The sequence below is a fragment of the Sprattus sprattus genome (assembly GCF_963457725.1).
Source record: "Sprattus sprattus genome assembly, chromosome: 7".
Lineage (NCBI taxonomy): Eukaryota > Metazoa > Chordata > Actinopteri > Clupeiformes > Clupeidae > Sprattus > Sprattus sprattus.
In genome coordinates, this window is record NC_137926.1 from 32,697,016 (window position 1) to 32,714,253 (window position 17,238).

General features: G+C 39.7%; 2 protein-coding genes across 2 annotated transcripts in view; one reads left to right on the forward strand and one right to left on the reverse strand.

Annotated features, from left to right (window-relative positions):
- Nucleotides 1-7,108, reverse strand: part of dock4a (dedicator of cytokinesis 4a) — a gene marked incomplete at both ends in the record, with an annotated part of 47,685 nt that extends 40,577 nt beyond the window's left edge. Inside the window, one exon of the mRNA XM_080841801.1 lies at nucleotides 7,072-7,108. Coding sequence (XP_080697927.1) covers nucleotides 7,072-7,108 — 37 coding nt within the window. The remainder of the gene's footprint in view (nucleotides 1-7,071) is intronic.
- Nucleotides 7,109-7,376: 268 nt separating this feature from the next.
- Nucleotides 7,377-16,947, forward strand: znf277 (zinc finger protein 277). The gene is made up of 12 exons (XM_080842067.1): nucleotides 7,377-7,419; nucleotides 7,870-8,071; nucleotides 8,235-8,323; nucleotides 9,034-9,116; nucleotides 9,202-9,293; nucleotides 9,643-9,753; nucleotides 9,845-9,977; nucleotides 10,474-10,541; nucleotides 10,666-10,762; nucleotides 10,837-10,879; nucleotides 11,170-11,344; nucleotides 16,271-16,947. The coding sequence occupies exons 1-12, from the start codon at nucleotides 7,389-7,391 to the stop codon at nucleotides 16,452-16,454; spliced, it is 1,308 nt and encodes a 435-aa protein (XP_080698193.1). The 5' UTR covers nucleotides 7,377-7,388; the 3' UTR covers nucleotides 16,455-16,947.
- The last annotated feature ends 291 nt before the right edge of the window (nucleotides 16,948-17,238 follow it).

Sequence of the window (17,238 nt, forward strand, 5' to 3'; positions counted from 1 at the left end):
ACAGGGACACCTGCACTTCATTCACATCTTGCACGGCCCAATCAAGTGTGCTAGACACAAATGGGCTTGAGTCAAGTGGAACGTTATAAGTGGGTGTTGTGCTTAAATCATGTCTTCTCAACCAATGAGTACATCTCATTTCCTACACCTACAAATCTTCTGGACAGCAAAACTAATGAAGTGAGATCCAAGGACCATGTCAACACAAAGTTAATTTGGTATTCTGTAAATGGCTATTCAGGTGGAGAGGGAAAAATAGCTTGTCTGCCAATTGCTAAACATGAGGGCTACAGAAGTGGAAGTGGGGCTCCACCGGCTAGCGTCTGGCGTACCGTTACATTTGGATGGTGGTTCTGACTAATTGAAGAGCTAATTTACAGATGCTGAGACAATTGCAAGTCAATACTTTAAATTCTGCATGACTTTAAAACACTGACCTAAAACATTGATAAAATCGTGTCTATAACAAAGACATTGCAAGATTTGAGCCTGTTATTTGTCTGGAGAGAGAGGTGGCGGCTCATCACAGAAAACACCTTGGTTGTGGGGTTGTGAGGTGGCTAACGTTCAATCTGGATCGGATCTCTAGTTCCTCAGAATCCAGCAGGCCAGGTTTGGTCCAATACAGAGATGAATGTGCATGCTGAGGCCTAGTATGACCTCTGAGCAGCCTTGCCCACATCTCAGTCTAATCTCCATCAGTTCTAACTTAGAGCTGCTCACCAGTACAACACATCAGTCCCCCATCACAGTAACTAACTTAGAGCTGCTCACCAGTTCAACACATCAGTCCCCCATCACAGTAACTAACTTAGAGCTGCTCACCAGTTCAACACATCAGTCCCCCATCACAGTAACTAAGTTAGAGCTGCTCACCAGTACAACACATCAGTCCCCCATCACAGTAACTAACTTAGAGCTGCTCACCAGTTCAACACATCAGTCCCCCATCACAGTAACTAAGTTAGAGCTGCTCACCAGTTCAACACATCAGTCCCCCATCACAGTAACTAACTTAGAGCTGCTCACCAGTTCAACACATCAGTCCCCCATCACAGTAACTAAGTTAGAGCTGCTCACCAGTTCAACACATCAGTCCCCCATCACAGTAACTAAGTTAGAGCTGCTCTACAGTACAACACATCAGTCCCCCATCACAGTAACTAACTTAGAGCTGCTCACCAGTTCAACACATCAGTCCCCCATCACAGTAACTAACTTAGAGCTGCTCACCAGTTCAACACATCAGTCCCCCATCACAGTAACTAACTTAGAGCTGCTCACCAGTTCAACACATCAGTCCCCCATCACAGTAACTAACTTAGAGCTGCTCACCAGTTCAACACATCAGTCCCCCATCACAGTAACTAACTTAGAGCTGCTCACCAGTTCAACACATCAGTCCCCCATCACAGTAACTAACTTAGAGCTGCTCACCAGTTCAACACATCAGTCCCCATCACAGTAACTAACTTAGAGCTGCTCACCAGTACAACAAAACAGTCCCCCATCACAGTAACTAACTTAGAGCTGCTCACCAGTACAACAAAACAGTCCCCCATCACAGTAACACTTCATTGGGCCCCTATTCACAATGATACATAGCAGGACTCAGCCACTCTCCCTGGCTAGACATCTAAAGAAATGTGTTATATGTGTTGTATTTTTTTTCTTTTAACTCCACTTAAATTCATAAATGCATAACATAAATCAAGAGAACAATTGGGGTCCTTCAATTTCCTCCTCTCCCATGCACTGTCAATAAACCTGAAACACGGTGATTTCTGCAGACGATCCCAGTCATTTACTTATATTCATTAAGTAGACACTTTCATACAAAGTGACTTACAACACAGTACAAATATGCTTTTCCATAAGTATGTTCTCCCCATTTTGGATTCATGACCTTGGTGGTGGTGACCCCTGCTCTACCAGTGGATATTGTTAGCACTTTGCTCTACCAGCTGAGCTGCATAAACACTCAATATCGTTTCAACCTGTCCATACTGTTTGAAAAGAATGTGAAGTACAAGTGCACACTACAGCACAGCAACTTTCTGTGGGCCTAAAGTTCACAATCACAGTCTTTATCTAAAAGCTAAATCACAACGTTTACTAGCATAAAGTAAAGTGTGATAATCTGGCTAATGTAAGAAATAGGCATTACCTTTAAACTTCTGTAATCCAAAAGCACATCTTGCAAAGCAAACTGAAAATGACTTTGTCTTGCGTGATTATATATTACGGTGGGCAGGAGTGACTTCCTGTAGAGGTCCTAATTACAGCAGAGCTGCAGGAGCCTCTGACTGAAACCACTCTGCTGTCTGACCAGTAGGTTGTGCAGGGCATGTGGAGTGTTGTCCATTATGTTGAGCAGTTTGTGTAATATCCTTCTCTCACCAACCAACTCTCGGGGCTCCAGAGCAGTCCCCAGCACAGAGCAGTCCCCAGCACAGAGCAGTCCCCAGCACAGAGCAGTCCCCAGCACAGAGCAGTTCCCAGCACAGAGCAGTACCCAGCACAGAGCAGTCCCCAGCACAGAGCAGTCCCCAGCACAGAGCAGTCCCCAGCACAGAGCAGTTCCCAGCACAGAGCAGTCCCCAGCACAGAGCAGTCCCCAGCACAGAGCAGTCCCCAGCACAGAGCAGTCCCCAGCACAGAGACAGCATTCTTTATCAGCTTGTTCAGTTTTTTAGTGTCACTCTGACGCAAAGAAAATTGCACTTGCAACAACAGCCTGGTAGAAGATATGCAACATCTGCATATTGCTGCACATATTAAAGAACCTAAGCTTTCTCAAGAAGTAGCAGGTTTTTCAAGGTGGTTCTCACAAGATCAAATGCTCAAAAACACATATGCTGATGAAGGAGGATCTCTTGATACCAACGTGACAAAAAAAGTGGAACAGTGAAGCAGAAGCCCAAATAGCTGTTAATTAAACAGGATCTTTGAGGCATCCAATCCCAAGCCAATATCCTAGACAATATTTAAATGTCTGCTGGACTCCCAAGTGATTGCCTTTGTCCTGGTTTTGTTCCAAATGTACAGTATGTGACATGTTTCCATCAAGATGAAAAGTTTACGCTATTAAGAAATGAAATATTCATTAAATGTATTAAACATCCACTTTGACGGTGAAGTTCTTCAAGTGGGACTCCCTGATATCAATCAAGCACAAGAGCACCATGATGGGCTGGGCAGAGGAAAAGAAAACTTGAGCTAAATGAATGCTCTTATATATTGTAACAATAAGCATGGTCCTACAATTGACTGGTGGCAATCAAAGACACAACAGTTCACACTGAAGAACAGAGAAAAAGGATCAGGGAAAAAAACACCCACACACACATTAACACATCCATAAATGTTGTTATAGTTCTATTCTCTCTCTTGTTCTTGGTCTCTGTCTCTGTCTCTGTCTCTGTCTCTGTCTCTGTCTCTGTCTCTGTCTCTGTCTCTGTCTCTGTCTCTGTCTCTGTCTCTGTCTCTCTCTCTCGCGCGCTCTCTCTCTCTCTTTCTCTCTCACACACACACACTCACTCACTCACTCACTCACACAAACTCAAACACACACACACACACACACACACACACACACACACACACACACACACACACGCACACACGCACACACGCAGACGCAGACGCAGACGCACACGCACACGCACACACACACACTGATGGCAGAGCCTTAGCGCCGGCATCATTATATAAAGTCCTTAAAAACGAGACCATTAAACAGTATTTCACAAAGACACAGGCCCAAATTTGCCAACTACTTGTGAATTTACACATAGCAATACAGGCTACAATTAGGGTTGGGAACCGAGAACCGGTACCAATACGGCACCGGTTCCATACAACCGGTACCTACCCGGACCGAAATGCTAAATTAATAATTTAACCAAACTAGCGATAGCTAACGAGAAGTAACGTTAGTGGCGTAGATCTTTCTGAGTACGATCTGTATACTTTTTTGGGTTGCTAACAGATTTCGTGGGGCACATATAAAACTGCTCCATCTCCCAATGTAGACTCTCGCCTGTGTCGCTCACGCTCATTGGTGATAATGTATCATTCCATATGGGACTAGTGGAAACGGGATTTGTGTTGAGGAGTTGCCATGGTAATGGGTTGACTTGTTTGTGGTTTCGGTTTCAAGATAAATGTGGTTGTTCTAAGCAGAAGTTGGATACGCTTTATTAAACGGAGAGCTACCGTCTCATCCAAAGATATTCCTTCTCAATGTGAGTTCTTAAGAGAGCACTAAATCGGACGCTACAATAACATTGCAACAGTCTAATGACAGCAAAGAGCAGGCAGCCTTGCACAGAGCAAGCACAAACAGAGCTAGCCATCAATATAACGGAGAAAATGCCGAAAGGTAAACGATCAAAAGCGTGGCTGTATTTCGCACAAAAAGATTCAAACAACGCGACGTGCAGCATATGCAAAACAAAATTGCATGTAAAGGTGGGAGAGAAGGCAAGAGGCCCTGAACCTAAACTCTTAAAGGGGCAGTACACATTCACGAAACCAGTGGGTTTAAATAAATGCAAACAAAATAATATTTTTTTTACTCTGAAGGCAAACATGCTCATATTTCTGCAAAAGAATTACTGAAGTGTGAAGTGTGTGTACAGAGTGTGTTTTGTATTTATTTATATTTATTTAAGTATACTGTAAACAGTTAACAAAAGTTAATATATTGTTCATCGTTTGAAGTTAAAAGGTTTGAAGCCAAGTGTTTTGTATTTATTTGTATTTATAGTAAACAGTTAATATATTGTTACATTTGAAGAAAACTATTTGCCTTGGCAATAAATAAGCCTTTAATGTCTTTAATTAAAAACAAAAAAGTATCGGTTCTGGCACCATTTAGGCACCGGTATCGTTTTAAAAGTATCGGTAAAAAAACGATACCCATCCCTAGCTACAATACAAAAGATACAAATGCTGCCACAAACTTTAAGAAATCAGTGGAGAACCAATGTGTTCTGTGTCCATCTGCTCATCAAGATATTGGCATTAGAACAGTGCCTTCTGCACACAACACAGGGGTGTGAAACCTGATTCATCGTCCTTAGATTGTGCTATTACTCTAGTTTATACATGGTTTTATACATTTTCTTTTAGCCCAGTATCACTCTGTTAGTAACATAGGTCAGCAGATACGGAGGTAGGGACAGGGGAGAAGAGATAAAGGTTTTACATAATTCTGTGTGTATTTGTGTTGAGTTGTGTTTAAGTTGTGTATATGCTTGTGTTGTGTGTTTGTGTGTGTCTGAACCCATCCATTTAGTCCAGTTTGAAAGTTTTGCACTGCCAACTATTTTTAGTTTTTGTAACTGATCAAATCCAAATAATTGTTCAAACAAGTCAGTTTTTTGTCATGAGAAAAGTCAACTGACAATTCATCAGCAAAATACCATTCCAGCTGTTCTTAGTTGACAGGAGTTGACCCTGGACTAAGCTATCCACTTCCAAATGTAATGTGCCACTGTTCCACTGCATCCCACTGTTGTGATCAGTCAGTTGAAATCAGTGGCATTGAATATGAATGATGAGCACTACATTTTCATTCTCCACTTGTGAAATAAACGTAAGGTCACTTTACAGTGTCAAAAAGTATGCATGACATGTTCCCCTCGGGGGGCCAGGCTTTACTTTGTAACTGATAAAGCTAAATGGACAGAATTAGCCTGGCAGAAATCCCCTTTCATATTCAATCAAGTCTTATTTTTATACTTGGCTAATAAGAGATGAAAATGTTGCTATCATTAAGCTTCTACACAGATCATCACAGATCAGATGTGCTCAGGTGACTTGATTTTGTCCCTTGGTACTGATTATGGCTCATTGCATGTGTGGCATTGGCTCTGTGGCATTGCTAATATCTTTCAGATATCATTATTGTTGGTCTAGAACTATTTCATAACAAAACACACTGACTGAACCATAAAGCTGCCTAGTTTGTAATGTTAAGCTGGTTCAATGTAGAGCTATTTTGATAGCCTACAAAGATGGTTTGAAATGTTTTAACATTGTCAAGGCCTGGAGAGTGTGAACACATGACATTAAACAGCTGTAAGCTGAAATGAGGTGTGTGGAGTGCACAGCCATATTTGTAAATTCACGCCACTACGCTTTCAGAATTACATCACCATTGTAGGTGTAGAGGCATTTTATTTTTAGACTACAAAAACAGCAAACTGCACCTTGAAACAAAAACTGCTCCAGATCCACAGTGGAGATGGCGATCAACCCCCCACCCCCGCCCAAAACGTCTTCGTCCCTGCTTTACTGGAATCGTTTGCACTAGTGTTGACAAATGTCTTCTCTGATGTTGATATTCAATTAATCTAGAGGTATTTCACTGGATCGAGACAACTAAAAGGCCAGGCTAAATAACAGCAGAGACCACCACACAAAACAATGACAAGTCTAAACAGACTTGAATATAAACTGCAATTTTCAGTTTATCACAACTTGAAAAGGAAATAGGCTTATGCTTACTTTCACAACAATATACAGCAATCAAAACGTGACACAATAACCCTTCATTTCCCTTGATTTCAACCCTACACATTATGCTATTAAACAAAGGCCAATTTACTGGCATAACATGTTGACAATTTGAAAGCTATTAATTTATGTTATACCCACTATTTGTAATGAAAAGAAATAACCTACATCGAGACACAAAGATTACAACGTTACTCCCACTCCCACAGTGTCTCTACTGCAGAAAAGCAGGGAAGACTAAACAGAAAGCATTCCATACAGGCTGCTACGGGCTGTAGCCTACACAATCATTACATTGCATTGTTTGTTAGAACATACAAATTAGGCGATAACACTGTACAATATGCTTAAAAATACTACAGTGTTTATATAGCTTAGCCTGCTACATGAACACCAGTTAACCAGCCTAGCTAAATAAGCCTACCTGGTGTGATAATTCCCACAGTCATCAACAGAGTAGGCAACCAATTAGGCTAGACTAATTGGGTATTCACAATCATTATCGAAAAACATCAAATTACAGATCAAATGAAAAAATAAACCTACCAACGCCATATTTGTCGTGCTCGGTGGGCACCCACATTTTGAAGCGATATGTATAGTATGGAAAATATCATCCCATGTAGAGGTCTTAATATATGAGGTTAGTCCATTTTACAATCGCAGCATCGTCTACTACTGTATTGTCCTGAATGCAAATACCAGGAGGGGTAAACTACAGTGCAGTGTGTCCCTACCCTGCGTACGTCGAGAATTGTGGGAGATGGAGTACAGTCAGAGCAAAACACTGCAAATCCCACAAACTGATAAACGCAGTAAGTTTATGATTGGACAATAACGACTCACGTGTCTCTGCTCTAGACATGGCCACCTCTCTGGGGGAGAATTCGGCAGGTAACTAACCATGGTTTTGCTAAGCCTAAATCATCAGTTGTGTGACTCTATATTTACATTTATTGAAGATCAAGTTTGTGGCAAAGTCGCTAGTTAGGTATCTGTCTTTAACTGTGGTGTGCAGCTGCCCGCTTTTAGCCACGGTTAAACGAACTTCTCGTTATACCACGATCTTCTGTGTTTAACCAATCCTCATATCTACCCTACGTTTTGATTAATATTCAGCTCATAAATCAAACAACTTCGGTAAACATAGCCTATTCTATGGCTGTCGTTAATGCCGTGGTCGTTTGTCATTATTTGCGGCTTTGTTTCTTGAGAAAATATGAACTTTTAGCACCCATATCGTTATAGTGTATCCTCATGAATGGGTGTAGGCTACGTGATATGAAGGGATACATTACTTGTTACATGGGAAATGTAATAGTTAGATTTTGCTCCCTTTCTCAGGTTATCAGGATTGTATTCTGGAGTCTCTGTCCTTCCCCGATCAGCTCGTCTCCACCTCATCATATGAGGCCAACAAAAATGTCACCTGTATACTTTGCTCAAAGTCTACACCATTATCAGAGAAGAATGAACTTCTCAAACACTTCGTCCTCGAACATAAAGTTGTAATAGCTGATGTTCGTCTCATTGCAGACTTCTCACGGTACTACATCATTTTAACCAAAATGTGTTTTGCCTTGGTTAATAGGTATTTTCTGACTGCAGCGAAGTAGAATACTTTTGATACCAGAAACATCAATATGATATTACCTTATTATCAATGTTATGATTTGACTCAATCTAATGTTAAACTTGTATTTCCATAGGTATGTCCTCTACTGGGGGAAACGGTTTTCAGAGAGTCCCATTACAGAGTTTTGTAGTGTGATCAAAACCAATTCAACTGGTCCTGTGGGTATGTATGCTTGTTTTGACATGTTAAATTATATGCCAGAGTATGATCTCTGTCAGTCATGTTTCACTTAAGATGGTTAGCATGCATTCTAATTCTGAACCAGTTTGGGTATTGCTATCTCTGTGAAATAGTACATTGGAGTTCTGGACATTGAAACATGTTTTTGTGTAATGATTCACATGCCTGATTCTGATCATGTTCATAATGTTATTCACAATACACCTTAAGCTGAAATTAAATGGGTTGACTAATTAATGGAAAAGGGTACTTCCCTTACAAACCATAAAGCTAACATAAGTCCAAATTGTATTTTAGTATGAGCATGTCAGAGGTAAAAATGCTATCCACCAAACACACATATTTTTCTATTACTAGAATTTGCCAACCAAGCTCAATACCTGCACAATGATACAGATGACACTTTTCTAGAGGGCAGAATCTTTGCATCCTCTCTGCAGTCATGGACAGTAGATACACACAGACCTGACGTTTCTTTGACTTTACACCTAGCATTATAAATGTTGTACACAAGTTTGAGGGTAGTCTTACACTGCATGAATACGACATGGTCCCCATTCCCTCTGTTGCCTGTATCTTATTTGACATCTTAATGAAATATCATACTTACAGTTCAGCTTGTCATACATTTATGACTCATCAAAAGAGTTGATGCAAAGCTGGATAACAATACGGGTGTTTAATGATTTCAGACCAACAGGAGGAATACTACCTCCTCTGTGATGCTCTGCCAGAGGATAGGATTCTGAGAGAACAGCTTCAGCAGAAAAGGCTGGTACGTTCACTCCGTTTACAATCATTGTTTCCCAGGCCTATTAATGAAAAGATTCAAGCAGATTGAAAATGAGTTTCTCCCACAGGGAGAGGTACTTGAGCAGCAGCAGAAGGAGAGAGATGACTGTACCTTCCACCGTGTCTGCATGTTCTGCGATGAAGAGTTTACAGAGAATAGGTAGGCATTGATTGTCAAGTCAAGTCAAGACTGATTGTGAAGTGAATTTTAAGCGCCTAGAGGCAATTGTATTGTTATGGCGCTATATAAATAAAATTGAATTGAATTAAATTTATGATTTAAGATTTGGAACTAAAATCCCACACATCATTAGCCTACTGTAGTGTTACAGTATTTTTTGGCAGGCTGCAGACAGTTATAGTAACTATTCACTGTATTGCATTTGGTGCTCATTCGCTCTGGGCACAGTCTGTTTGATTTACGACATAGACTTTTCTGTATGTGTGTGTATTGTACTTAACTTTAACATGGAAAAATATGTTGTACTTGACATCATGACCCATTGCAGGTCCACTTTGCTCAACCATATGGCCAGAGAACATTCTTTCAGTGTGGGCTTGCCTGACAACATTGTTTACTGTACTGAGCTCCTTGACACATTGGAGAGGAAATTGGACAGGTTAGCTTTTTGTTCGCTCAATCTTGACTTTTTTTTTAAGTTTGGAAAAAACTTTGGGGAAAAGGGGGTTTAACTTTTCATGTCTTTCCAGTTTGCAGTGTTTGTACTGTGAGAAGACCTTTCGAGATAAGACCACCTTGAAAGACCATATGAGGAAGAAACAACACCGTAGGATTAACGCAAACAATCACGACTATGACCGATTCTACATCATTAACTACTTGGTTTGTATTTGCATTAAAGTATTTTAAAAGTAAGCCATTCATAATATTGCAGGGAATTTTCAGTCTGATTTTCATTTAGTTAACTTACTGTTTTGTAATAGTTTATACTCTATAAATGTATTTTTTTTAAGCCTCATGTAGATTATTGTATGAGGTCTGCATACACACATATCCTGTGAAACTGAATGTATTCAATTTGATGAAGTGTCTGAGGAGCCTATATGAACTACCAAACTGCTCGTAATAGCAAATGTTGGACCATGTTGTTCTGTTTTATAAATCCTGTAATTTTGTGTGTATGCAATATTCATACATGAGGCTACATTTTAATCACTTGGACATCTTTTGGATTTTGCCTTTCTACACACTTCAGACTCGTATGAAATGCATGGATGCATTGTCTTCCAGATGTATGATATGAAAAAAAGTATAATATTAATAGTTAAGTATCAATCTGTTCATTACACTTTGCCTAATTGTCATTTTGTCTGTCCAGGAACTTGGGAAAACATGGGAGGAAGTGCAATCTGAGGATGACCGTGATATCTTAGCAGACAATGATGAGTAAGGACTACTTAAGCGGTTGAAAGGATGTAGTATGGTGGAGTATCTCTCTTTCCTCTTTGAAGCACTCTTAGTCTATGACACACTAAGGTAATACCAATGAGTGTGTTTGTGTGTTTTGCAGTGACTGGTCAGACTGGCAGGCTCACCCAGTTTGTGCCGTGTGTCTGTTCTGTGAGCAGCAGTCAGACACCATAGAGAAGATTTACGCCCACATGCAGGTGAACTCAAATCCAAGGCTTCTTATATTCAATGTTATTAGTTTACTTTTGTTCATCTTTTTCTTTCTTTCCAGGAAGCACATGGATTTGACCTGCATCAACTTAAAACACAACTCCGTAAGTAGAATTAGATAGGACTGTTTGAGAATCATATTTTGATATGTGTGTATATATACAGTATATATATTGAAAGTACAATTAGATAGGACTGTTTGAAAATCATATTTTTGCTCCAGCACACTTAATAGTTTTTTAAAGACCTAATGGCGCTGTCATCTGGACCTTTGAACTGCATGTAGAACACTATTGCATTGTTGCCTGATCTAAATTTCCCTAAATTTGCCTAGGGATTAATAAAGTATCCATCTATCTATCTATCCATCTACTGTTTCTGTGTTCTCCCACAGACTTGACGTTTTACCAGCAGATAAAGCTGGTCAACTTCATCCGTCGTGAAATCCATCAGTGTCGATGTTATTCCTGTCATGAGAAGTTTAGCTCCAAAGCTGATGTTCTTCATCACGTAACAGAGGCTAGTCATGTCATGGCCCTGCCAGAGGCATCCACTTGGGATCAACCAGAGTAAGTTAAGATGTCCACATTTCATAAAAGTACAGTGCCTTGCATAAGTATTCCCCCCCTTGGATGTTTTACCCTTTTATTTCTTTTATAAATCAGTCATGGTCAATATAAGTTGGCTTTTTGGACAAAAACACAAATAGGCCCTCTTTAAGGTGTCTTGGTGGCCATTCTTACTAGTCTCCTTCTTGCATGGTCACTCAGTTTGTAAGGACGACCTGATCTAGGCAGATTTACACATGTGCCATATTCCTTCCATTTCTTGATGATGGATTGAACAGAATTTCAGGGGATGTTAAGTAGGGTTGGGTACCGAGAACCGGTACCATACAACCGGTACCTACCCGGACCGAAATGCAACGCAGATTTCGGTGCTTCCTTTCGGTGACTGAGACGATTTTTATTTATTTATTTATTTATTTATTAAAAAATTAATAATTTTACAAAACTAGCGATAGCTAACGGGAAATAACCTTAGTGGCGTAGATCTTTCAGAGCACGATCTGTGTACTTTTTTGGGTTGCTAACAGATTTCGTGGGGCACATATAAAACTTCTCCATCTCCCAATGTAGACTCTCGCCTGTGTCGCTCACGCTCATTGGTGATAATGTATCATTCCATATGGGACTAGTGGAAACGGGATTTGTGTTGAGGAGTTGCCATGGTAATGGATTGACTTGTTTGTGGTTTCGGTTTCAAGATAAGTGTGGTTGTTCTAAGCAGAAGTTGGATACGCTTTATTAAACGGAGAGCTACCGTCTCATCCAAAGATATTCCTTCTCAGTGTGAGTTCTTAACCTTTCAGAACGTAGGTTTTTTTTTTACCAACCTACCGCAGTGGGTGAGTTTTTTTTCTGGCTGATTCACGAATGTTCTACAGAATGTTCTACGGGAACATTCTACAGTCATTGTTAAGGCTTCAAGGAAATTATTATGCAGAGTTTTCCTGATCTGATATGCTATCTAGACGTTTTTATCAGTAGTGTAGGCTATTCATTAAAAATATTTAACAAATATCAGACTAATCAACAAGTGCTTCTTTGTCAACCGTGTGACGTCATCGTTACACCATAGGCCGACAGGTGCCTGCACGTTTGTAGCGATGATATCGTCGTGGCAGTAGTTACCAGCCAGTCTCACGTGAATTTGTCATCACCTGGCCCAACAGTTGATGATTGTCAACGACTATTTCCTTTCCTCACATGGATTCAACAAAGGGTAAGTGACCTTATAATTTCTTTCTTTATGATATCCAGAAAACATCAGAGTTGTAAATTAGGCTATAAAAATCAATGTCAAACCGTTTGTAGGTCAATAGAGCTAGTTAGCGGAATATGAGGTGATGTGATGTGATATGATGTGTAAATGCAATGCAATCGCGTGAATGCAAAACAATACAAATGTGAATACAATCGATGTCGAACTGTAGGCCAATAGAGCTAGCTAGATGTGAAAATAACGTGGAAATATACTCCAGAAAGTGAACGTCTAATTCAGTCGATTCAACAACAATAGCCAATTCTTTTTTTTGCGCAAATCCAGAGCTAGTCAGATGAGGCAAACGAGAAGTTGAGGTGAAATTACCTTATTTTTGTGCACAGATACCACATATCAGTGTATTACTTTGCGAAGTTAATGTAGTCAATATCAAATAGAAGGCAGTTTAGTGTAGATTTTGGGAACATGATAAATGTCGAACAGTGATTTTGAGTAAAAGTTAGGCTAAATGACAAAAAGTATGTACAATTCTATAGCAAACTATTTGAATATTTCAAGAAACCAGAAACATTTATTTTTAAAAGAGGCCAATTACTTTTATGTGCTCATGGACACACACACACACATAAACAAACACAAGCACACACGGACACACATTCACTCATGAACAGGTTTCATTTGATGACTGTGTTGAGACATCAACTTATCTATACTTAGCGATGAACAGTGTTTGTACCATAGGTTTATGCATGTATGTGTCTTTACATGATTTTGGCCATTACACTAACTGACTGGTATTTCTGTGTGTTTCAGCTGGTGAAGATGTCCCGAATTTTATCATCAGTGAGCTGTTGCCTCCTTTCAACATTTCTTGTCATGTTTATTTAGTTTTGTGAGTTTACGTTTACGCTACTTGTTTTTCTGTAATAAATGAATGAATGCGATGCAGGTATCGGTGTGTCGTTATTTTTTTCAAACTGTTGCATGTTGTGGATGCGCTGATAGTGCGCCAATATGATTTGTCAGTGTCAAGTGATTGTAATATGAAAAGGTGTCTGCGCAGTTTGTGTGCATCAATGATGAGATGCGTATCCTGAGGAGCGTATGCCTCTAAGCTAGTCAGCTCGTGAAGCATTCCATGTACGGTATATTCCCGCTGGGTTGCTGGTTGTCATATCGAGCTGTCGTTGGAATTGATGTTTGGCTGAACATTGAGTAATGTACCATACATGTTATTTTCAGTTATGTATATTTAATTTACCATTATTTCCCTACGGGGATTAATACAAGTTTCACAAAACAAAACACTTGTTGTGCTTGTCTTGTACCGGAGATCATGTCTTCCCTATACTTGCAAACGTTGTAACTTTGTCATGTAAAATTGGACGTGGACCACACAAATATAGTAAGTCTACATATAGTAAACAAAATGATACTGACAAGACGATTTTAAGAGGCATAATGGATGAAGGTGGCTGAATGTACAATGTTAGCTCACGTTAGCGAAGTTAGTAACCCACACACAGGCTTATTGTTAAGCGGCTTTTGGAACGCTCCTGTCGCTACATTCTGTCACACCCGTGTGTCGGTACGTCTTTGCGGAAATTGGGAAATTGGCTGCTGTCACACCGGTGTGTCGCTACGTTCTGAAAGGTTAAGAGAGCACTAACTCGGACGCCACAATAACATTGCAGTCTAATGACAGCGAAGAGCAGGCAGCCTTGCACAGAGCAAGCACAAACAGAGCTAGCCATCAATATAACGGAGAAAATCCCTGAAGGTAAACGATCAAAAGTGTGGCTGTATTTCGCACAAAAAGATTCAAACAACGCGATGTGCAGCATATGCAACAACAAGAGGCAAAGGCAGATCCGAAATCGCAGACTGAGCCCTTCCCCTAAACTCTTAAAGGGGCAGTACACATTCACGAAACCAGTGGGTTTAAATAAATGCAAACAAAATAATATTTTTTTTTACTCTGAAGGCAAATATGCTCATATTTCTTCAAAAGAATTACTGAAGTGTGAAGTGTGTGTACAGAGTGTGTTTTGTATTTATTTATATTTATATAAGTATACTGTAAACCGTTGTTAAAAGGTAATATATTGTTCATAGTTTAGAGTTAAAAGGTTTGAAGCCAAGTGTTTTGTATTTATTTGTATTATAGTACACCTTAAACAGTTAATATATTGTTAAATTTGAAGAAAACTATTTGCCTTGGCAATAAATAAGCCTTTAATGTCTTTAATTAAAAAAAAGAAAAAGTATCGGTTCTGGCACCGTTTAGGCACCGGTATCTTTTTAAAAGTATCGGTTAAGTACCGGTATCGGAAAAAACCCAAACGATACCCATCCCTATTTATAATATGCCAACGCACCCAGCTATGTGTTCCGCACTTTGCATAGAGGATGAAAATACAAGTGACAGAATGAACGTTTGGTTCTTAAAATCATATTCAGTGTCTTGGAGGAGAGCTTTTACAGTGCCTTGCATAAGTATTCACCCCCTTGGATGTTTGACCCTTTTATGGCTTTTATAAATCAGTCATGGTCAATATAAGTTGGCTTTTTGGACAAAAAAAAATCACAAGATAGCTCTCTTTAATGCCAAAGTGAAAACAGATTTCTACACAGTTAATGTAAATTAAATAAAAATATGTAACGAAAATAAGTGATTGCATAAGTATTCACCCCCTTTAAATAGACTGACCTAATTCAACAGAGGTCCAGCCAATTGGTGCTAGAAGTCTCACAATTAGTGAAATGGGGATCAGTGTGCAGTGAATGTGTCTCAAGTGATTGTAGTACGACACCTGTGTCTGGAAGGTCCATTCACTGGTCAGTATTCAGTAATCAGTATTCCTGGCTACTGTTACACCATGAAGACCAAAGATCACCCTAAGAAACTCAGAGAAAAGGTTATTGAAAAGTATAGGTCAGGGGAAGGATAAGCTCTCTTAAGAACTCACACTGAGAAGGAATATCTTTGGATGAGACGGTAGCTCTCCGTTTAATAAAGCGTATCCAACTTCTGCTTAGAACAACCACACTTATCTTGAAACCGAAACCACACACAAGTCAACCCATTACCATGGCAACTCCTCAACACAAATCCCGTTTCCACTAGTCCCATATGCAATGCTACATTATCACCAATGAGCGTGAGCGACACAGGCGAGAGTCTACATTGGGAGATGGAGAAGTTTTATATGTGCCCCACGAAATCTGTTAGCAACCCAAAAAAGTATACAGATCGTACACTGAAAGATCTACGCCACTAACGTTACTTCTCGTTAGCTATCGCTAGTTTTGTAAAATTATTAATTTTTTAATAAAAAAAAAAAAAACGGCTCAGGCACCGAAAGGAAGCACCGAAAACTGCGTTGCATTTCGGTCCGGGTAGGTACCGGTGCCGTATTGGTACAGGTTCTCGGTACCCAACCCTAATTATAAAGGGATCTCTGCACAAACATGTGGCAGTTCTGTGTAAACCAGGTTGTGCCTCACTCATCCCAAACTGACATCTATATCCTCTAACGAAGCACTGCTTGCCATTACATAGAACCACAGTGCATTTCATATCATGACAATTTTGACGGGTTTGCTGAAAATGTTATGTGAATATGGGTTAGAATAGATGTACTGTGGAAATGTTTTTAGTTAGCTTTGATGAAATGACTAATGTGGACAAGTGTTATTTCTTTCTCTAGGTATTACTTCCCCACGTATGAGAATGATGCGCTTCTCTGTGCCTTAACAGACAGTGAGGATGAGGAGGAGGCGGATCAGAAGGGGGGCGTCCCTGTCATAGCTGAAGATATTTCTAACCTGGAGACCTTGAAACAAGGCAGTGTGCTGAAACACCTGCTAAAAGATAGGAGTGGTCCATGTTAATCCTTCTTCCAACTTTGTGCTTAGAATCTCTGTGTAATATATCGTACGGGTAATATTGCATATCAGACAATTATTTCTAAAATACAAGCTGTTTTGAAAAATATTGAGAGTGGTTGGTTGTAAATATGAAACACCAGACTGTCTGTATATGTATGGGTACATTTCCTTATCTTAATAAGTTTATGACTTTTACAAATTGATTGCCATTGATTGCATTGGCTTTCCAAAGCAATGACCAAGAAGTACCAAATATGAGAGTTTGTGAAGTCACGTTGCACAGATGTATGGAATATGTTTATAAGCACTTTACTACACTGTCTTCATGGAGAACCAATGCAGTCATCATACAGGAAGGCAACTTATTCCACCCAGTCAGATGGGACTCACTCAGTGACTTGGCCGGGTGGGGATGCATCAGAGAATATGAAGTTTGCTGCTGCAGCACACAGCAGTTTTGTACTTTTTGAACTCACCCAATAAACAATTTTATTGTTTGAAGGTACCCTGAATTAAAGAAACTATTAATTGAGAGTTTATAAAAACATAAACAACTTGAAAGGAAATAGAGGAATTTCGTCCTTATAAACAAGTTGATAGTGTTTATTGGAATGTGTTTGTTTACTTTAATGAAGCTCCAGGAATGTTTGCCAATATTTCTTATCACAAAGAGAACATAAATGAACCCAAAACAGCATAATTGTTGTGATTCAGAGGCAGATTACATCAAAGCCATGACGTTATTTGCGATAACACTATAACTGGTTCAGTAAGCTTGGATCTATTG

Excerpts from the sequence above, each read along its gene's own strand:
- znf277 (XM_080842067.1), top strand. The coding sequence starts at position 7,389 with ATGGCCACCTCTCTGGGGGAGAATTCGGCAG. Across the intron at positions 8,072-8,234 it reads CTCATTGCAGACTTCTCACG|GTATGTCCTCTACTGGGGGA; the intron begins GTACTACATCAT and ends GTATTTCCATAG. Across the intron at positions 10,880-11,169 it reads TCAACTTAAAACACAACTCC|ACTTGACGTTTTACCAGCAG; the intron begins GTAAGTAGAATT and ends GTTCTCCCACAG.